Source organism: Nematostella vectensis, chromosome 13 (genome assembly GCF_932526225.1).
Source record: "Nematostella vectensis chromosome 13, jaNemVect1.1, whole genome shotgun sequence".
Classification (NCBI taxonomy): Eukaryota; Metazoa; Cnidaria; class Anthozoa; order Actiniaria; family Edwardsiidae; genus Nematostella; species Nematostella vectensis.
This window is the reverse complement of record NC_064046.1, coordinates 10129558-10150276: the sequence shown is the minus strand read 5'-3', so window position 1 is coordinate 10150276 and position 20719 is coordinate 10129558. Positions and strand designations below refer to the sequence as shown.

Below are 20719 nucleotides of genomic sequence, written 5' to 3'. Positions count from 1 at the left end.
CATTTATCGTTATTCTAGCGGAAACTAGAATTATATCAATTATTCTAGATTTCAGAACCTTTGAAAATTTGTAAAAAAATAATTTCTCGACAATTTTTAAAACGCATGCTTGACATGCTTGGCCATCTCTCAAGATTCTTAAAACGCATTCAAAACATATTTTCGACTATGTTTATTCGAATTATTTGCTTTTTTCTGTATCAATGACGTCACGTGATGACGTCATGGTATGACGTCATCAAAATAATCAGAATACTTTTGGTGGTCAACTTGGCAAACACCAGACCCTTATGACTTTCTACAAGGCTTTTATGCTATATTTAATTTTTCTTAGCAACAGATGTCAGTACACTCTTAATATGAATCAAACCCTACCTATGACTTTGAATTCTAGCTTGCAATTCTTTTGGTAGACAAACAAAACCGACGGATGATCGATAAAAAGATATTCTTTCTAACTGCAATTTGCGCGTTCAGCCTCACGTCACTCGCGCGCGCGACCAACGTCAAAGTAGCTGATTGGCCCGTTCGTGCGCGCGCGTCTAAAAACAGCCTGATCCTAGGAAACGCTGTGACATTGTGTAAATACATGCCTTTTAGGAAGGGCTTCATCGTATGAAATGAAGACTAAATTTTTAATGAAATTTGTAATGAAGACTAAATTTTTCAAAGTATCCAATGATTTCGAAAAACTACAACTGAAGTTTTCAAGCGTATACTAGGAGTCCACTCAAAAACTACAAATTTAACTATATATGGAGAACTGGCAAAAGCCCCACTAATAGTACAAATTTCTTCCCTGGTGGCAAAATATTGGTGCCGAATAAAAAGTAGGATATATGAAAACACCTTAGAGGGGGAAACGGCGAAGATCAGCCTTTCTTCAACATCTAATGTCCCTGTAAGGTTTATCAATTCCATATTTGCTTGGTGTGATTTAAAGACACTATAGGAAATAGAGATATTGAAGGCCAACAAATTCATACCCTAGGAAAATATATTAAGAAAGTACTATATAAAAGTTATGCAACATTTTGGAGAACCCAGGCACAGTTAAATCAAAATAGTGGAAAGCTACGCACTTATTGCAAGATCAAGACAAATTTTAAACTAGAAAAATATTTATCAGAAGCTAATGTTAGACGCCGACAATCTATGACTAGATTGCGTGTCAGGCACACAAACTAGCAATTGAAACAGTCCGCTATAAAAATTTACCTTATGAATTAAGGATTTGTGAAAAATGTGAAAAAATAAGGTTGGGATGAGTACCATACCTTAATGGAATGCGACTATGTCAATGATATACGTCGAGTATTTTTTAATGATCTATTTGCAATTAATAACTCTTTCAAACTGTTAAGGCCAATGACCTTTTTTTGTATATTATGAGCGTAACAGATGACTCCATTACGAGCCTAAGTCCTGAAATTTTGTGATGATGTAATTAAATATTATGAATAGAGGATAGGCATATAAGCCAACCTACTTTGTATATTATCCTAATATACCTGTATTGGTATTTATTGGAATAAAGTTATACAAGTACTGTTGAAATTGTTTTCGTCACTCGTTGTACCAGTATTACTGTACAGTTGTGAAATTTGGGGTACATGCCTTTTAGGAAGGGCTTCATCGTATGAAATTTTTTAGACTAAATTTTTCAAAGTATCCAATGATTTCGAAAAACTACAACTGAAGTTTTTCAAGCGTATACTAGGAGTCCACCCAAAAACTACAAATTTAACTATATATGGAGAACTGGCAAAAGCCCCACTAATAGTTCAAATTTCTTCCCTGGTGGCAAAATATTGGTGCCGAATAAAAAGTAGGATATATATGAAAACACCTTAGTGGGGGAATCGGCGAAGATCAGCCTTTCTTCAACATCTAATGTCCCCTGTAAGGTTTATCAATTCCATATTTGCTTGGTGTGATTTAAAGACACTACAGGAAATAGATATTGAAGGCCAGCAAATTAATACCCTAGGAAGATATATTAAGAAAGTACTATATAAAAGTTATGCAACATTTTGGTAAACCCAGGCACAGTTTAATCAAAATAGTGGAAAGCTACGCACTTATTGCAAGATCAAGACAAATTTTAAACAAGAAAAATATTTATCAGAAGCTAATGTTAGACGCCGACAATCTATGACTAGATTGCGTGTCAGGCACACAAACTAGCAATTGAAACAGGCCGCTATAAAAATTTACCTTATGAATTAAGGATTTGTGAAAAATGTGAAAAAAATAAGGTTGGGATGAGTACCATACCTTAATGGAATGCGACTATGTCAATGATATACGTCGAGTATTTTATTTTTTAATGATCTATTTGCAATTAATAACTCTTTCAAACTGTTAAGGCCAAAAGACCTTTTTTTGTATATTATATATATATATATATGTATATATATATGTATATATACGTATAAAACGAAAAAAGAAAATAGAAAATAGAAACGAAAACAAAAAGCAAACAAACCACATTCATACAAGAGCACTTGTGTTTGATATTATCCTAACTTACTTTAATTACATATAAAAATGAGACTGTTGTTGTATTTTTGCCTAAGTCTTCGATTTGGATCAAACTTGGTCAACTGAAAGGGGTAGTGAAAGGGGGCAGTTTTTAGGACATTTTGATCGTCAATCAACGCAATGCCTTTGAAGGAACGAATTATATTGCGAATATTTTCAAATAAGCATTATTTCAGCTTCTAGAAAATGAAAATTTTTTACCATATTATATATGATAAAATTGCAAGTTGCTTCATGCGTTGACGACAACCTTTTTGCTTCCAATATGAATGCTAAACCTCAGTAAATCTATCTATGTCAGACAGTAGAAAAAATCGTGTATTTTGGCCAGTTTCCACGATTACCTAATTAAATCTGTACCGATAACTAAAGGGCCCGATAAATACCAGAAATAACGGCCCACAGGAGGGGGGGTGGCTGTTTATTCAACGGCCCACTGGGCGCTTAAACAAGCACCCGCGGCAGCTTTCACATCATTGGCTATGGATATTCTGTCAAACTGTCTCAAACTTCTTGCAGACTTTCTTAGTGCCACACAGCTGCCACTCTCAAGCTTTTTTGATAAACATCAATATCATTTGAAAGGTAAGATTTCCCCTTTATGTCAATCTAAACTCTAGGTGCAATTTCCACCATACAAGCGTATATGAATTGGACTTTTTTAGTTAAGAATCATAATTTATTATATCATTTCCAGGTAAATGTTCTGTAATCAACAATTAACATAACACTGAAGTTTGTGCTGAGGGTGAATTTATTAAATCCTTTTAAAGAACATTTCTTATAATCGTCTAAGAACAGATTTTGATCAAAAGTGGGAATGGTCAGATATGCATTACATGATAGAGAAAGGTCTCTTCACTGTTAAAATATGCATGACTTGTAATAGAATGCCCCTACTTGTTTTGTTAGATTATAATTCTCTTCAAAATCGGAAATATATTGTTCATGTATTGACAAGATTCTAAAATAAATCATTGTTTACATGGTTTTGTTTAAAAAGTACTCTCTTATCTTTAAATAAAAAGAGCTGCTTTTGTCACGGCTGAACGAATCGGTGAAATTTCTTGTTTGATTGATGGTTGGTTATTATCGATTTTATCTCATTGACGATATTCTATTTTAACACATGTAGGTCTGTGTGGATAACGCTGATAAGGGAATGCGCGCAACAGCTACAATGTAATTAGCATCTTCACCTCTGGGAGTAAACCGGGAAAGGTCTTAACGAAGACACCCCTTGGGAATTGTAGTAGAAGGTATGCCTCTAAACTGAGGCTTTAATCAACATAAATCTACAGCTTGTAAAACTAAACCGAAAACTAAGCAAGATGGCTGCCCCTAGAGATTCTATGGGGTAAAACCGCTGTACAACAATAAACATAACACAGGCAGCCCAACACGTAATGTTCAAGGTTCTTAACATACATAAATACTACATTCACCCCTCTGTTAGAGGTTAAGTCTGAGCACGGGGGCATTCAATGTTCAAGGTTCTTAACGTAACATAAATACTACATTCACCCCTCGGTTAGAGGTTAAGTCTGTCCACTGGACGTCGGGTCCTCTCCGAACGTCGCAAGGGAGGCTGCCCATCAAGACCTGTACTGACCTGTGGCACTTCTTCGCCCACACCTATCTCCACTTCTATCTCCGAGGAAGGTGGGGAACTACCAGTAGCAGGGTGATGCTCACCTGGAACAGTAGGCTTAACTTGAGGGAGTGGGTACATTGTTGGTACTTCACCTTTGGGGGCAAGATGCTTGGTAGAGACTGTTGTTTCTCGGCCGTCTGGATAGCGCACATGGGCGTAGTGAGGATTCGCCTGAAGCAATTCCACCTCATCAACTAACGGATCTGTCTTGCTTGCACGGACGTGACGCTTGAGTAGGACCGGTCCAGGCTCACTCATCCATGTTGGGATGGAAGATCCGGAAGAGGATCGCCTGGGAAAACCGAAGAATCGCTCATGGGGTGTCTCATTGGTAGCCGTGCACAACAGAGAACGAATGGAGTGTAGAACATCAGGGAGGACTTCTTGCCAGCGCTTTACTGGCAGATTCTTAGACTTCAGGGATGCTGAAATTGCCTTCCATACCACTCCATTATACCTCTCCACTTGCCCATTGCCTTCGGGATTGTAAGCAGTTGTCCTGCTTGTGGCTACCCCTTTTTCATTCAGGAAGTCTCGCAGTTCCTGGCTGATCAAGGAGGAGCCCCTGTCCGAATGTACATAGGCTGGCATACCGAACATCGTAAACAAGGAGGTAAGACACTTGATCACTGTTGGTGTAGACACATCAGGACAAGGGAAGACAAAAGGGAATCTTGAATATTCATCAACTACATTGAGGAAGAACTTGTTGCCATTGTTACTTGGCAAGGGGCCCTTGAAATCAATGTTTATCCTCTAGAAAGGTTGAGTAGCCTTAATGAGAGGAACTTTGGGAGGTTGATGAAACTGTGGTTTGCATTCACAACAAACTGGACACTTACTTGTCATGCTCTTGATCTCCTCAAGGGAATAAGGGAGGTTCTTGGTGCGTACGAAGTGGTTGAGTCGGGTGACCCCTGGATGACAGAGTGACTCGTGGAGCTGGTAGAGGGGATCTTCACTCAACGTGGCGCAAGTAGCTCTGGACAGAGTGTCGGGTGGAATGTTCTCTTTACCAGGACGGTAAATGATATCGAAACTATAGCAGGAGAGTTCGATCTTCCACCGCATGATCTTATCATTCTTGATCTTCCCTTTGTGGCACTGGTCAAACATGTAAGATACTGATTTCTGGTCTGTTTTAAGAGTGAAGTGCCTCCCTGTTAGGAAGTGCCTCCAGTGTCGGACAGCTTCTACAATCGCTTGTGCCTCTTTCTCAACTGAGGCGTGCTTGAGCTCGCTGCCCTGTAAGGCTCTTGAGAAGAATGCAACTGGCCTCCCATTTTGGCTGAGAGTAGCAGCTAATGCCACCTCTGAAGCATCCGTCTCAACTTCAAATGGAATGCTTTCATCGATTGCACTAACAAAAGCTTCCTCCACCGTCTTCTTGATACTCTCAAAGGCCGCGACAGCGGGCTCGGGTAATGGAAAAACCTTGCAGGAGGTTATTGGCTTGATTCGATCCGAGTATGCGGGTATCCATTGTGAGTAGTAGGAAAACAATCCGAGGCATCTGTTCAGAGACTTTGAGTCACTTGGAACGGGTAGCTCTCGCAAAGGGCGTAGACGTTCTGGGTCTGGACTGATATTCCCTTCCTCAACCACATATCCAAGGATAGGAAGACGCCTGGTGGAGAAGATGCTCTTGTCGTTGTTATAGCAGATGTTCTTGCGCTTAGCAGCTTCAAGGAAACTCTGAAGGTTGGAATCATGCTCTTCTTGGTCTTTCCCACAGATTGTGATGTTGTCGAGATAAGGGAAGACCGCTTTGAGATTGTTCTCTTCCACAAACTTAGTCATCTCTCTTTGGAAGCAGGCCACCCCGTTGGTGACGCCGAATGGGAGTCGGCTAAACTGATACAGGTTACCTCTAGCTTCGAATGCTGTGTACGGTTTATCCTCATCTTTGAGAGGGATCTGATGATAAGCACTGCGTAGATCAATAGTGCTGAAGACTTTGTACTGGGCGATCTGGTTAACCAAGTCGGTTATTCGTGGTAATGGGAATGCGTCGAGGAGGGTAAACCTGTTGATGGTCTGTGAGTAATCAATTACTAGCCTCTTCTTGTGATTCTCATCCTTGGTTACTACAACTTGTGCTCGCCATGGAGAGCGACTGGGCTCAATGATTCCTTCATTAAGCAGCCTCTTAACTTCTTCATCAATGAACGTGGAATCTTCTTGGCTGTAGCGGCGTGACTTTGTGGCAATAGGATGACAGTCTGCTGTCAGGTTTGCAAATGGCTCAGGCGGGTCTACATTCAGAGTGCTGAAGCTACAGACGGAGAGGGGCGGTTCGGAGCCCTTGTACTGGAAGATGACACTTTCGTGCTTTGACTGAAAGTCTACTCCTAATATGAGGTCTGCACATAGCCCAGGGAGTACAGAAAACTTGTGGCCTTCATATCTCCGTCCTTGGTAGGTAAGATCAACTGTGCAAGTACCACTAACCTTGATGGCGCCTGTCGAGGAGGTTGCCATGGATACGGTACTAGATGAGGGCTGGACTGTCAGACTTGCTTGCTCTACTAGACTGGGATGGATATAGCTTTCACTACTCCCACTGTCAAACAGGGCCTTGACTTGCAATCCTTGGATATTGACGACACCACATGATTTAGAGAGGGATTTTGGTGGGTTAGCTGTCAATGTGGCGAGTGTCGGGGACCAAGTTGCTGCCGAAACTCTTTCTTTTGGAACCGCCTTTCCTTTACAAACTTTAGCAAAATGGCCTTTCTTTTGACACTTGTTGCAAATAGCCTCCAGGGCAGGACACTTCGGTCGAGGGTGTTTCTTGTTTCCACAGAAAAAGCAAGTAGCTTTATCGGGTTTCATTGTAGCTACAGTAGACTCGTCAGGCTGTTCTGCTGACAATGAGGTGCTGTTACAAGGTAGTGCTGCATTTATAGGTATCTGTGGTGCTCCATATGATTCTGAACTCCTCACAGCTGACTCCAGAGCTCGAGCCTGGTCAAACATGGTCTTTAGATCAAGTGTTTTGTTCTCCAACAATCGTTGCCTGATTGTGTTGGATTGCAGACCTGTAATAAACGCATCCCGTATGCTCTCTTCGCTGTACTGCGCTGCGGTTACACTCTTAAAATCACAGTCTTTACTCAGTGTTTTCAGAGCTTGCAAGTACTCATCTAAGCTTTCCGATGGTTGCTGGCGTCTCGTTGCAAGTAGATGGCGAGCGAAGATCTCATTCCGTGGTCTAACATAAAGGGCTTGTAGCGCCTCAATTGCTGCATCGTATTCCGTACAATCTTCGATGTGTTGGAAGAGTGTTGGAGAAACAAAGTTAGTTAAAACGGTCAACTTGTCCAGGCCCGTCTGAGGTAGAACTTGTACGAAATTCTCGAAGGTCCTTTTCCAAAGGAGCCATTCATTCTGGGCCGTGCTGCTATTTGGATCGGTTTCTAGGCGTTCAGGACGCAGTACTTTATCCATGGGACTTCAGAAAATATGTTGATTAAATTGTAGTAGAAGGTATGCCTCTAAACTGAGGCTTTAATCAACATAAATCTACAGCTTGTAAAACTAAACCGAAAACTAAGCAAGATGGCTGCCCCTAGAGATTCTATGGGGTAAAACCGCTGTACAACAATAAACATAACACAGGCAGCCCAACACGTAATGTTCAAGGTTCTTAACATACATAAATACTACAGGAATATCGCCAATGTTAGATTTAATAGATTTATTATGTAGCTGAACTCTTTTGTAAAACTCCAACTCGAAAATAGCCATATTCTTTTAAAAAAGAGAAGTAATTTTGCCCGTTCCAAGAAAACATCGTATGACAACCAAACAAAGCAGTGTTATGTATGTCCAAAGAGGGCTACAAAACTGTGGTCACGTGATTTGTGACGTCATCAATGACATCTCTAAGGGCAAACATATGCTGACTTCATCAAAATAAAAAAAATATTCATATTTCGTGAAAAAAAAAACACCGTATGGCAACCACACTCGGTAGTAAAATATTAAAAAAATATAAATACAAAAAATATTTGCGAATCATCGTCTGACAACATATTAGATATCATGTAGTTTAAGGAGATAGTCACGTGATGTGTGACGTCATCGGTATAGTAGCGTAGCAACCCGTATAAGCTTTCTATTGCAATTACTAAACGAACACGAAAATAAGCAAAAGTTGGTTTAGAGTTCTGCTTTTAGGCAGTACTTTTAATTAAATATTGTCACAACGTTGACGCTGACGTCGAGGGAAACTCAACAATCGTCGGGGTGGGGCGAACTTTACATGTCGTACTAGTAGTAATAGTACAGGTCGTACTAGTATAATAGAAAAGAGTTGTACTCAGATATCGTTCCCGCTTGTCTTTTTCGTCCAAAGATCATTTCAAAGGGTAACTTAACGTAGATCTCAGTACGAATGGTAAAAAGGCTACGCTAAAGTTCTTTTATATGCTCGTGGTGACGCCAATGGATCAGATTTCAAGATACACAAACAAAATCAAACATTATCGTAACTAACATTGTAACTAAGGAGTAACCTATTCGTAATCTAATTAGGAAGAGCTGAATCAGAGTTCAGTACATTAATCTTTTTACTCGAAATGTTACATAAGCTATAAATGTTTAAAAATAGCAGAGGGTTGCTCTCGTTGGTAAACGAGCACCCGGTTATGTCTAGGAACCCTATCCCAATCCGGTTTTGAAGTTTTTCGTGTCTTTTTGAGGGTTTTGTTCGCAATTTTGTATTTTTAACCATCACAAAATACACTAAACTCCATTGAAGCCATTATCTGAATTTTAACCAACATTATTTTATAGACTTGATTAAATTGGTTTATTAAAATGTATTCTGAAATGCGTCAAAATATTTAACGGCGGATTCTTACATGGGTACTTGTTATTTGATATTCTTTTTTTTAAATGAATAGAATGATTGAAAAATAGGGCTTGAATTTGATTTTTGATAAAAACTCAGTACATGTACCTCGACCTGTAAAAAGTCAATAAATAGAAGAAAATGAGGAGAAAAGCAATCGTTTATTAAACAGTTTCCATAATTGATTAGAAATAAGAATTACCTTGAAACACGAAATCTGTACCAATAACTAACGGGCTCGATAATTACCTGGAGAGGTTACGGTCCACAATGCAGCCTCTTGTTTTGGCGGCACACAGGGCGCTAACAGGAGCAATCACACAAGCTTGATATCCCTCATAAATGTTTACCGCCCATAAATATAATAAACAATGTTAACCATGAATCTGATAACACACCGCCCATAAATGTAATAATACGTTGCACCCCCTTGGTGTTATTATAAAGTTTCTACAATGAGATATTGGTAACGCTATTAATTATTTCATGCCGATGTACCATATCGTTGCACCCCTCCTTAATACTTTCATGGCATCTGCCGATTTTTGCTATCTAATGATGTTTCTATGTCATAATTATAAGTTATTACATTTCTGGGTCACGTGTAATTACAACTATCTAAGTTGACGAATAATATTACATTACATTTTTTATTTGTGCCAATTGAACTCACTCATAATTGGGCGTGATGATTTGAGCTTTGTTTATTTTCCACATTGTCATAATTTGCTTTCTTAACAGGAACTTTGGAAAGATATGTACTAGCGTGCGAAATCTAGTGTGCTATTACTAGCAATGACCCTTGGCTCAGGCCTCTCTGCTTTGTGCCTGATAATGTCCATTGCTACATGTCTCGGACAGAATCTTCTTCATGAAGTCGACGACTACTATCGTCGCTCAATCAAATTTGTCGCACAACCAGGCAAGCGTCTTCTGGTGCCTATTTCTGGTGCTAACACGTCAAATGAAACCGGTGGGTACGAGCAAGATTCTTTTGGATTCTTAAGAAGTGCATACTTGTGCAGTTTTTTTTACTATTATCTTAAGTGATGGGGCAATGGCATGCGACATTTCTCTGAATCATCAATTCGCATACTTCCTTGCTGTTTTCTGTAGCAAGAGTAATCATAGTTGATGCTCATGGAAAAACGAACTTTTGAAGGTAGCCATTTCCAAAATGTTTGAAATAAACGAACAGCACCTGATATTTCCTTTCGACAACACAAGGAGATTCACAAACTAATTATTCACGTAGGGAAGACATAAATATTGTGGAGCGCGCATGAAACTCTTTCCCACCAAATCCACAGGGAACACCTTTCACAGAGGCTCGAAGGTATAAGAGATTGTGAGATTGAGATGCTGACTCCATACATCTTTAGGGATCAAAAGGATCGGGGGAGGGGAAGTAGTATTCCCCAAAAGGGGGAAAAGGGTGTGTTGAGAAGTCTGGGGAGGAGACCAGCAAGGCGTGAGGTGATAACACATTGAGAAGATGATAGACTTAACGTAAACGTAACCTTTATGCTTAGCGTGAATGTCTCCCTAGTGTTTTATAATTTAGTCTATTTTTGAGCTCGATTAGGAACTTAAGAGTAATTAGTAATAGGAACGTTCATCTCATATGTTTTTGTGTGGTTCAGTTACACAGAAAAGCCTCTTAGCAAATGATATCATTGACTGCACGTTCGAGTGTCTTGCTGAAAAGTGGTGCCACTCCCTCAACGTCAAGTTGACATTGACGAAAAGTGGGCAACACGTGTGTGAGCTCATCGTCACAGATAAATATAACCACTCTGAATACTTGGTACAAGACAACGACTCCGTGCATTTAGGGATAAAGGTAAGCTGATATAACCACTCTGAATACTTGGTACAAGACAATGACTTCGTGCACTTTGGGATAAAGGTAAGCTGATATAACCATTCTGAATACTTGGTACAAGACAATGACTTCGTGCACTTTGGGATAAAAGTAAGCTGATATAACCACCCTCAATACTTGGTACAAGACAATGACTTCGTGCACTTTGGGATAAAGGTAAGCTGATATAACCACCCTCAATACTTGGTACAAGACATTGACTGATATAACTGATATAATCACTCTGAATAATTTGTACAAGACAATGACTCCGTGCACTTTGGGATAAAGGTAAGATGATATAAACAAACGGGACACTTGGTGCAATACAAAGACTCCGTGCACTTTGGGATAAAGGTAAGCTGATATAATCACTCTGATCACTTGGTACAAGTCAAAGACTCCGTGAACTTTGGAATAAAGGTAAGCTGATATAAGCACTCTGAATACTCGGTACAAGACAAAGATGTGTGTATTTTGTGTGCTGATTTGTTTAACTAGGGAAATATTCTTAATGGGTTTCTGTATACAATAGAGAATGCTCCAGATAGATAGTAGTCTTTGAGGTGCAGCAACTTTTAGAAACCTACATTGGCAGTGATGATTTATCATAAGGCTATTTCAACATGGTCTGGATGAAAAAAATCCAGGTATCAGCAATTTTCTCCGTTATCAGCAGTTTCTGTCTATTTTTCATTTAATGAATATTCAATGAATATTGAATATGGAAAATCCAGTAATAAAACCACACAAATGATGCCACTATGTTGTGCACAGCTTTTAATAATTTCATTATTTGTTAACGTCTATACTGGCAAAATTGGGGAACACCTTTAACTTTACTTGTTTTGTGTCAGTTTTGAGGAAAATTACAAGGTAATTTATTCTTTTGTTCCATGTAATTTGCAATTCATCTGGCTCAATTAGTTCCTTAAGGACAGAGGGCCGGAAATAGTTTCTCCCAAGTCATGTAAACACATAAATTCTATAAATGAAACAAACCTGTCAATATGTTGGTAACTTGCTCTAAAAAAGAAAGTAGGAAAGAAAGAAAAAAACACACTTGTTTAATCATTTGGACCTTCTGAAGACGTGCATAGGATTACTAGCAAGAGAAAAACATTCGAACATCTTTGCAAATCTAAATCTCGCGCTATGGGTGGTTTCCTCTAAAGAGAGCCTGCAACCGTCGGATGTCGGTCAGCATTTGCGCGCATGGTCATACATAATAGTCCCTTGTTAACAAATGTAGTATTGCTTGTTCAAGTGGATATGAGCTGAATGCTCTTACAGTTCTTCACCCCCTTTTGAACCTGAATTCTAATTTTCTTGTACTGTTAAGAGTCCTTGCCTTACTTGACTAACAGCTTTTGTTGTCTTGCAATCAGAGCAGTTAGCTTTGCAACTGCTCTGATTGCAACCCATGGCTTGCTAGTACTACACACCTTGATCTTTGTAAGTGGTTAAAGGCATCGACAGATTACGTGATCAGATTGTGAAACGCAGCAATTATCCTAAAGCACAAGGAAGACTCAAGACGTTGTCCCAAGAGAGGGGTTATCCACCTCCAAAGGCTCTTAATCTGCGAGGTCGTGAGTCCCATCTCCAAAAGGTTTGTTTGACTGCTATAGGAATCTCAGACTTGATTGGTAAAATATAGATAGTGTAGTGGTCACTACTCTCCAACTTTGGTGACTTGAACAGTTCAAGCCATATAAGTGATGAACCAACCAATGTAATAATCTGCTTCAATTCCCATTTGACTTCTGACAAAGTTTTCTTTTGGTACAGTACTGGCAGGATTGAAGTCACCAGTCATGAAGATTAAACCGTCAGGATGATTTCTGAGGATTGAAGTGTTCACAATTTTCTGTATATGATCCACAAGACAGTGATTCATTTCGCTATTAGCGTGTTAGGGGTGGTACAACACTGCAATCAAGATCTCCGAGATGCTCCTTGGGAGTCTAACTGAAATCCATAAGGACTCAATCTCAGCAGTTTCGTAAGCAATAACCCTTTACAGGGCAGGCGGGATTCAAAACACTCCACCAACACCACGCCCAATTCTATCCTTTCTAAAACACAAGACCCCAGGAAGTTGGGTGTATGAGTACAAGATAGAATCATCAAGCCAAGTTTTTGTGATATAGATAATTCCAGGCTTTACATTTAATGTAAGAGAACAAAGCTCCATTTTTGGAAGTAGGGATAGTACATTAGCTACCAGTAACTGAGGAACTGGAAACTCTGTGCTCAATGAGCTATCAGGATGATCGGTAGAATGTAAAGTTCGATTCTAACCCGGTGTTACAGTTGACCACAGGCAGCCCACGTCGGGAAGGAGTGGTTCTTGCGTTTTGAGAACGAAAAGGCTTTCAAACTCCAAGTTTCCCTAGCAATCTCCACAAGTCAGCAGATGGTCCGGGCCACAACCTTGGACAAACTTTTTCTGTCTGGGCCACAACCTTGGACAAACTTTTTCTGTCTGGGCCACAACCTTGGACAAACTTTTTCTGTCTGGGCCACAACCTCCGACTTTCGCATTTTCTTAGTCCGGCAACAACCTAAGTTGCAGGGTAGAGAGCATTAATAAAAAAAAAAAAAAAAAAATTAACCATAGGAGGTAGCCTATAGCAAATATTACGTAGCACAGATAAGTTACTAAATATTCTGACTTGAATTTCAATAGTGAATCAATTTATTGCTGCCCAGCTGTGAAACCTAAAAATATAAAAAGGCTTAAAAAGTAAAAGGAAATTACATTATGAAAATTATGATTTTGTTATTCTGATTTTAAGTACAATATAAAAAGAAACTCTACCCCCACATCTCTACCCAATAATAATGCTAATAATAATAATAATAATAATAATAATAATAATAATAATAATAATAATAATAATAATAATAATAATAATAATAATAATAATAATAATAATAATAATAATAATAATAATAATAATAATAATAATAATAATAATAATAATAATAATAATAGGAATAATGCAGATTGATTACAAGAAAAATGAAAGTTAAACATTTTTATAAATACTGCTCATCATCCATGTCTTCATATTCTCATAGTCTTCATATTCTATATGGTAGAGCTAGAACAAGACGGTCGTGTTTTTACAAGCTCCGCAAAACTAACCAATTTCATCGTATTTATCAAGTCGAAATCGACCCAAAGTTACCTAAATTAACTCTGGAGAGCCATATCTTTATTTACCAAACACAGTTTTGTAACCACAGATTTGATTTTCTCGAATATTTTGAGTTTTCATTTTACCCTGGACTCGGACAGTGATAAAATACCAACTAACTCTGCTATGACAGTCAGTGGAAAGGGCAAGAATACCAAAAGCTCAAAATCAAGACCAACAGCCGTCAAACACAGAAGACCAAGCTAGTTCTGATTCCGTAGAAGAAGTCATGGAAATTCAACCGACCAGTTCGTTAGTCGGAGGTATCCAAAATGGTGACGAATTAATTGATGATGATTTTGTCACTAAAAGCGACTTGAAATCCGAATTGAAGAAAATCTGGACAAAGTTTAACGTTCTGGAATCACCTATCAGCGAATTGACAAGAAAAATTCAGCTATTAGAGGATGAGAACTCGAAGTTGAAAGTTGAAAATGCACACTTGAGGCATTCCCAGAAATAAGGGACATTAGCCAGCGGTTTCTCTGGGCTCACATTTTGCTAGGCCCGCAAGGAATAACAGCGGTATCACAAATAAAAACAAGATTCCGGCCAGCACAGGGGCTCCCCTTTTGTTGTTACACTAGAAGTTTTTTATCAGGTTGACTAAAATTCCAAATAAAAGTAGTATTAGCGGTATTTAAACGTGCAAGGGGCATGGCATCTCTAATTTGATACGTCCAATGATAATAGAGGTGCGGCAGTCTTGCTAAGGTTGGAAAACATTATATGCGCAAATTAAAAAAATGTATTTTAGAAAGGCTTTATGGTTCCCCTGTGTCTATCCCAGAAAGCCGTGGGGCCGTTTAAAAACAAAATTGAGAACGGACGAACGGAGAGAAGTTGTTCCTGCGAAGCGCACCGTTTTCCTTGCTTCAGTCTGTATCTTAAAGACAACAATAATGGTTCCTGAACTAGGCATAACTACATCAAATGTTATTTCTTCGGGAACAAGATTGGAAGGCGCTACTGCATATTTTATTGGCCAATTTGATGGAAGGATAATCGATTTACCAATTTCGAGTCCTGCATCTGTGATGCGGCGAACAGTTCTACCATTTAAACGACTACTTTTATGCCCGATTTCAATGAAATTACAGAGATTGTATTACAGGATTGTATGCTCTAAAGCGAACAAAAGTGCAATGTCCAAGGATCAATTATAGGGCTTTCTCTGGCATCGTTTGAACGGAAAGTGTATCACTCGAATGGCAAGGGTTTTTTTCGAGTCCTGCATCGTGAGCCCAAAATCTCTGAAACGAGAAAATTTGATCAATTGTCATGTCTCCCCACATTTCCTTATAATAAATGGCAGCTATTTTGACATTGTATGTGTACTATTACGCATGCGTGGCGGCTATGTTGTCTCTTATTTCTGGGAATGGTCTGACTTAACTCTGGCGCGAAGCCAAGTGCAAATTCAAGGTGAAGAACCCGATTGTCAAGTTCAAGTTCCTAGCACTTCAATTAGTACTCCGGCTGAACCTTCTCAACAGGCTACATCTACAAATGTAAGACTTGATTCAAGAACAAATTCCAGCAGTTCGAAGCGCCAGAAGAAAACAAATCTCCCAAAGTCTGGGGAAAATGATGTGGAAATTATAGATAGATCTTTGGTTCGCGATGACGGGCAGCAACAAGCCCAGAAGCCAGAACCGGTTATAATCATTGTTGAAGATTCGATGATCAAAGATATTGATGGTAATAAGCTATCGCGGAAACAAGTGGTTAAACGAGTCTACCGTGGGAAAACAGCAGAGAACATCGAAGGTGAAATGTGTAATATTTCCATCCCAGAGGGTACACTTGCCAGTCATGTTATTATACACGCTGGCACTAACAACCTACCTACAGATTCACCTGAAACTTGCGCGAACAAGCTAGCTAGCTTAGCCAACAAGGCTAAGCAATGCTTCCCTGATGCTAAAGTTGCAGTATCAAGCCTGACATAGAGAAGCGATATAAATATTGGATTCGAAATCAGCGAGACGAACGAAAGGATCAAAGCATTCACGAAGAATGAAGATATATGCTTCATTGATAACTCATAGATGTAGACACCTGTCTCAATACCAATGGGCCACATCTCAATGTCAGAGGGTCTGCTCTTCTGGCGACTCACTTTATCAGCTTTTTGAGAAGACCAAGCAATGGCAGAATGCACAGGCAAAGTGGGGGTTTTCAATCGCCTCTCTTCCAGCTCGGAGAACTATTCAAGACACTAGCAAAGGAAGTTGTATGCCCTAAACGTGAAAGGGACTCTTAATAACTAAATCTTAATCACGGGGGTGATCGTTCTATCTTTTAGGGTAAAAAATTATACTAACTGCTATGTCTTAGGGGGTGTTATATTTCCGCTTCTGCTATTCCCCTTGGGGTCTCACGCTAGTTGATCATCACATACTAATAACAACTGGACATGAATATAGACAGAAAAGAGATTTGCTTCATGGTGGTGCCTTAAGGTCCGACATTCAGCAAAAGTGAAAATGTGTTTGTGTTTAGTGCTTAGAGTTAGAAATTGCTTCGAGCGCACCTAATGTACTATCTTTTAGGGGTAAGTTAATGTTGACCACCCTAAACAGCCAGGGTTAAAATTGACTTCGCCGAAGGATACCCCTGTCTGTTTTTATGGGAGTGCCCACCCCAGATTAAATGCTCTTTAAAAGAGTTTGAAACTATCAGAAAACGACTGTCCAGCATTAGAGTGATCGTTTTATTCCTCAACAGACCCAATGCTTTACCAACCCTTGCTTGAATGGAGGAACCTGCCAACCGATTTACCAAGACAACAATTACACGTGCACGTGCATCCTTGGATACATAGGAAGGCATTGCGATGGTATGTGTGTATCGTAAATGATCTAATAAACGCCGGGGGCGTTAAATTTCGATGGTCTGAGTGTGTGTGTGTGTGTGTGTGTGTGGGGGGGGATTTGATAGTTAGAAGGTATTTATTAGAGGGGCTTTCATTGTCAACCATGTTGAGGCCACATATTTAATAACCTGCCACATTTGTTATAACGGCCACATTTGTAATAAGGTTGGCCACATTTGTAATAAACTATCTGATATCTCATGAAAGAAACATCGTACGACAACCAAAACTTGGTAGGTGTCATGTAGGTGTCAACGGGGTTGCAACCAGATGGTCACGGGATATGTGACGTAATCAATGACGTCACCAAAAAACAAAAATATTCATTTCCCATGAAAGAAGCACGCATGACAACCAAACTTGATAGGTGTCATGTAGGTATCAAGGGGGGTGCAACAAGATGGTCACGTGATATGTGACGTCATCGATGACGTCACCAAAAAACAAAAATATCCATATGCCATAAAGGAAACATCGTCTGACAACGCTAGTGTCAAGGCAGTGTCAACAAAATGGTCACGTGACATGTGACGTCATCGATGACTTCATCAAAGAAATAGGAAATAATATCTCAAGAACTGAGCTTATTAAGGCAACCAAACTGAGAGTAATTTATGTTATTGATACAGTGGAACCACGAAATATACGCGCCCATCTCTTGGGCGGAAAAAAAAATTAAGATCCACCACACAGTCATCCGAGCGCAAACACTTAGTTTAGTCTTGTGTATGTGTCTAAAGTAATAACATTTCGCCTGAGATAGATGGGCGCGATTTAATGCCAGATAGACACTTGTATCATTGCAATCACCTGCTATCATTCTTATAACATGATAAGGCGTGCGATTTATTATTATTGAGTTAAAATGATTGTTACTTTATTCAGAAATATGTGTAATTACTATTACTGTTGGGAGCACATTGATTGTGAGAATAGTAGTCATTAATTATCAGAATTGCCCTTGTTTTTATCATGATACGACTAAATAAGCATTTTGATATCAAGAGCATATTAGTCTTTTACGACATAAGTTATGATCCTTGATGTTTACTTGAGTTTGCATTATCGATGACGTCATTTTCTGTCGCTACCTCTTCATTGTCTCTTAGAAAAATCAAATTCTTCTTGTTTATTAGATAACTTAACGCACTGCCCAAAAGCAGAGCTCCATAGCTTTATGACTGCTTTTGACGCTATCGATGAAGTCGCACATTACGTGATCTACCTTATTAAACGTAATTTTCGCGCGTCAATATCGCGAATTTCGCGATTATAAAAGATTCGCGAAAATTAGGATGCGCGAAAATTAAGCGAGTACACAAAGAAGCCTTTGGGGGAATACTGGCCGTTTAATAATCTTTATGTAAACACTTTGTCTATTTAGTCACCTAATGTACATATAGTACCGTAAGGGGTTGAGTTGGATCCGGTGATCTTGTTTCTACGAAAATAGGAAAATCGCGAAAATAAAGTGTAATAAGGTATCTCTTCGATCTGCCTACCTAAGTTACATGATATCTTTCGAGTTTGGATGTCTGACGATGTTGTCGTCGATGACGTCATACATCACGTGACTATTCTGTCTCACCTTATTGACACTCGCATGGCATATTTCATGTTTGACAGTCTGACGATGTGTCTATCATGACATAAATTTTTTATTTTTATATTTATTAATAATGACTCCATGGATGACGTCACATATCACGTGACCACCTGGTTGCACCCCCCTTGACACCTACATGGCACCTACCAAGTTTTGATGTCTGATACGGTTTTTTTCATGAGATATCGGATAGTTTTTTTTACAAATGTGGCCTACCTTATTACAAATGTGGCCGTTATAACAAATGTGGCAGGTTATTACAAATGTGGCCTCAACAAACCATGTTCTGATTTCAGCCAGAATCACGTTAAATTATAACCTGCGTAGCAAGCGTTCCTGGGGGCGCATAATATAAACTTGTAAGCTGAGGGGGGCGTTTATAGATCATTTACGGTAGTAGTGAATTGAATTGACATATACAGCGTGAGAGATACAGCGTGATATATACAGCGTGAGAGATACAGCGTGACATATACAGCGTGATATATACAGCTCGAGAGATACAGCGTGATTATTAATTAGATGTGTTTCACGACCGTCTAAGAAAAAGCTTTACACACCCTAAAATCAAAGGAATTACAGAGTATAGAGAGTAAACCTGTCTGTATTTGAGGGTGGGGTTGGAGGTATCCCTGTCGGTGTTTGAAGACAAGACTTGTTAAATTGCAGTCTGCATTCCTCAATTGGGTATGGACTACAGAAATAAGATAATCGCCGACTCGCAAATCACAGCATCAACCTCTAGTTATTATTGGTCTTTTTTTTACGGTCGTTTACACCAAGTTCACATCAGCGGAGTAACATATGGTGCTTGGAGTCCACACACATCTCAAGTCGGCGAATACCTACAGGTTGATTTGCTTAGAATGATGCAGATCAACAAAGTGGCGACCCAGGGGCAACCTACTCAAAGTATCGATGGTACGCAAAAGGAGCCCAATATGAATAACTGGGTTACGCGCTACGGACTGAGCTACAGCTCGGATGGACTCACCTGGACTACCTACCCGCACGTGAGTATTTCAGACCCCTAAAAAAATACTTAACTAACGCATTAATAGGAAAGGTGATCATCAAAAAGAAAACGGTTTCTAAGTTTCCTAGTTTCCAAGTAACGTTGCGATGTTCTGAGTGGAGTTTTATTTCTTTTCAGGAATTCAATGGCAATTCTGACCGTGACACCGTGGTGTCGCACATTCTTCCGGTCACCATCCCGGCCAGGTTCATCCGGGTTTTGCCGAAGAACTGGCATGGCATAATCGCCCTAAGGGTTGAGCTGTTTGGGTGTCATCTCCACCAATAGTTTAATTTATTATTTTAGTGCATTAGTTTCCAGTAATTCCATTGCTAAAACATATTACCTTGGCTCTTTTGTACATAAGTTCGCACTTTCCAGTTCGACGCTCGATTCCGTGGCCAACAAAGTTAAAGAAATTTCACCAAAGCAGCAAGAATTACTGGTTTTCATAGTTTTCATTCTCTTAGTGAGGTCCATGGCAATCAGATGGTACGATTTTTGCATTCTTAGTGGCTTACTAATTCTCAAAAGGAACGCGGTAGTGCGTGTCCCGCTGTAAAGGAGCTATGTCATTAGTTACACACAGTATGTGTCTTCAATAATGGAATCACATGGAATTACAGGTGGCCCAGTGTGTTAGCGCGACAGCGTATGGGGCCTCTCACCTCTGCTGAAACGGGTTCAATTCCCGGTCGAGACATGGATAGTATCTTTCTGTTTCTCGGCCCTGAATTTGACTTGTTGAACGTATGTGAGCTTACTAGAGGCTTGTGTTCCTCAGTTCCAGGATGGGACACTCTTAATACATTAGTATTTTAAATGTAAAGCGCTTAGAACATGGTTGGTATAAGCGCTATATAAATGCACATATTATTATTTATTAATAAACTTTTCTTTTGCCATGCTTGAATTATATTCTTTCTACTTCATACAAACATGACACCTACCAAGTTTAGTTGTCATACGATGTTTCTTTCATGAAATATTTGATATTCGAAGTTAAACGAGGATTTCTTTCTGGCGCTGGCCTTCGCGAAGAAAGTAAATTTTTTTTGGTCGAATAATAACTTGGAACTTCATAGAATTCCGTA

General features: G+C 39.4%; 1 protein-coding gene across 2 annotated transcripts; it reads left to right on the top strand.

Moving 5' to 3' along the window:
* Window positions 1-3007: 3007 nt before the first annotated feature.
* Window positions 3008-20532, top strand: LOC5513827 (lactadherin). 2 transcript variants are annotated; one of them, XM_032383338.2, is made up of 6 exons: window positions 3008-3129; window positions 9798-10029; window positions 10700-10899; window positions 16857-16968; window positions 19280-19623; window positions 19764-20532. In XM_032383338.2, exons 2-6 carry the CDS (start codon window positions 9852-9854, stop codon window positions 19911-19913), a joined length of 984 nt encoding a protein of 327 aa, XP_032239229.1. In that variant the 5' UTR covers window positions 3008-3129; window positions 9798-9851; the 3' UTR covers window positions 19914-20532. The 2 variants fall into 2 exon arrangements, with proteins under 2 accessions (XP_032239229.1, XP_048576961.1); XM_048721004.1 differs by lacking the exon at window positions 3008-3129 and adding an exon at window positions 3688-3803.
* The last annotated feature ends 187 nt before the right edge of the window (window positions 20533-20719 follow it).

Excerpts from the sequence above, each read along its gene's own strand:
- LOC5513827 (XM_032383338.2), top strand. The coding sequence starts at position 9,852 with ATGACCCTTGGCTCAGGCCTCTCTGCTTTGTGCCTGATAATGTCCATT. Across the intron at positions 10,030-10,699 it reads TAACACGTCAAATGAAACCG|TTACACAGAAAAGCCTCTTA; the intron begins GTGGGTACGAGC and ends TGTGTGGTTCAG. Across the intron at positions 16,969-19,279 it reads CATAGGAAGGCATTGCGATG|TCTGCATTCCTCAATTGGGT; the intron begins GTATGTGTGTAT and ends GTTAAATTGCAG.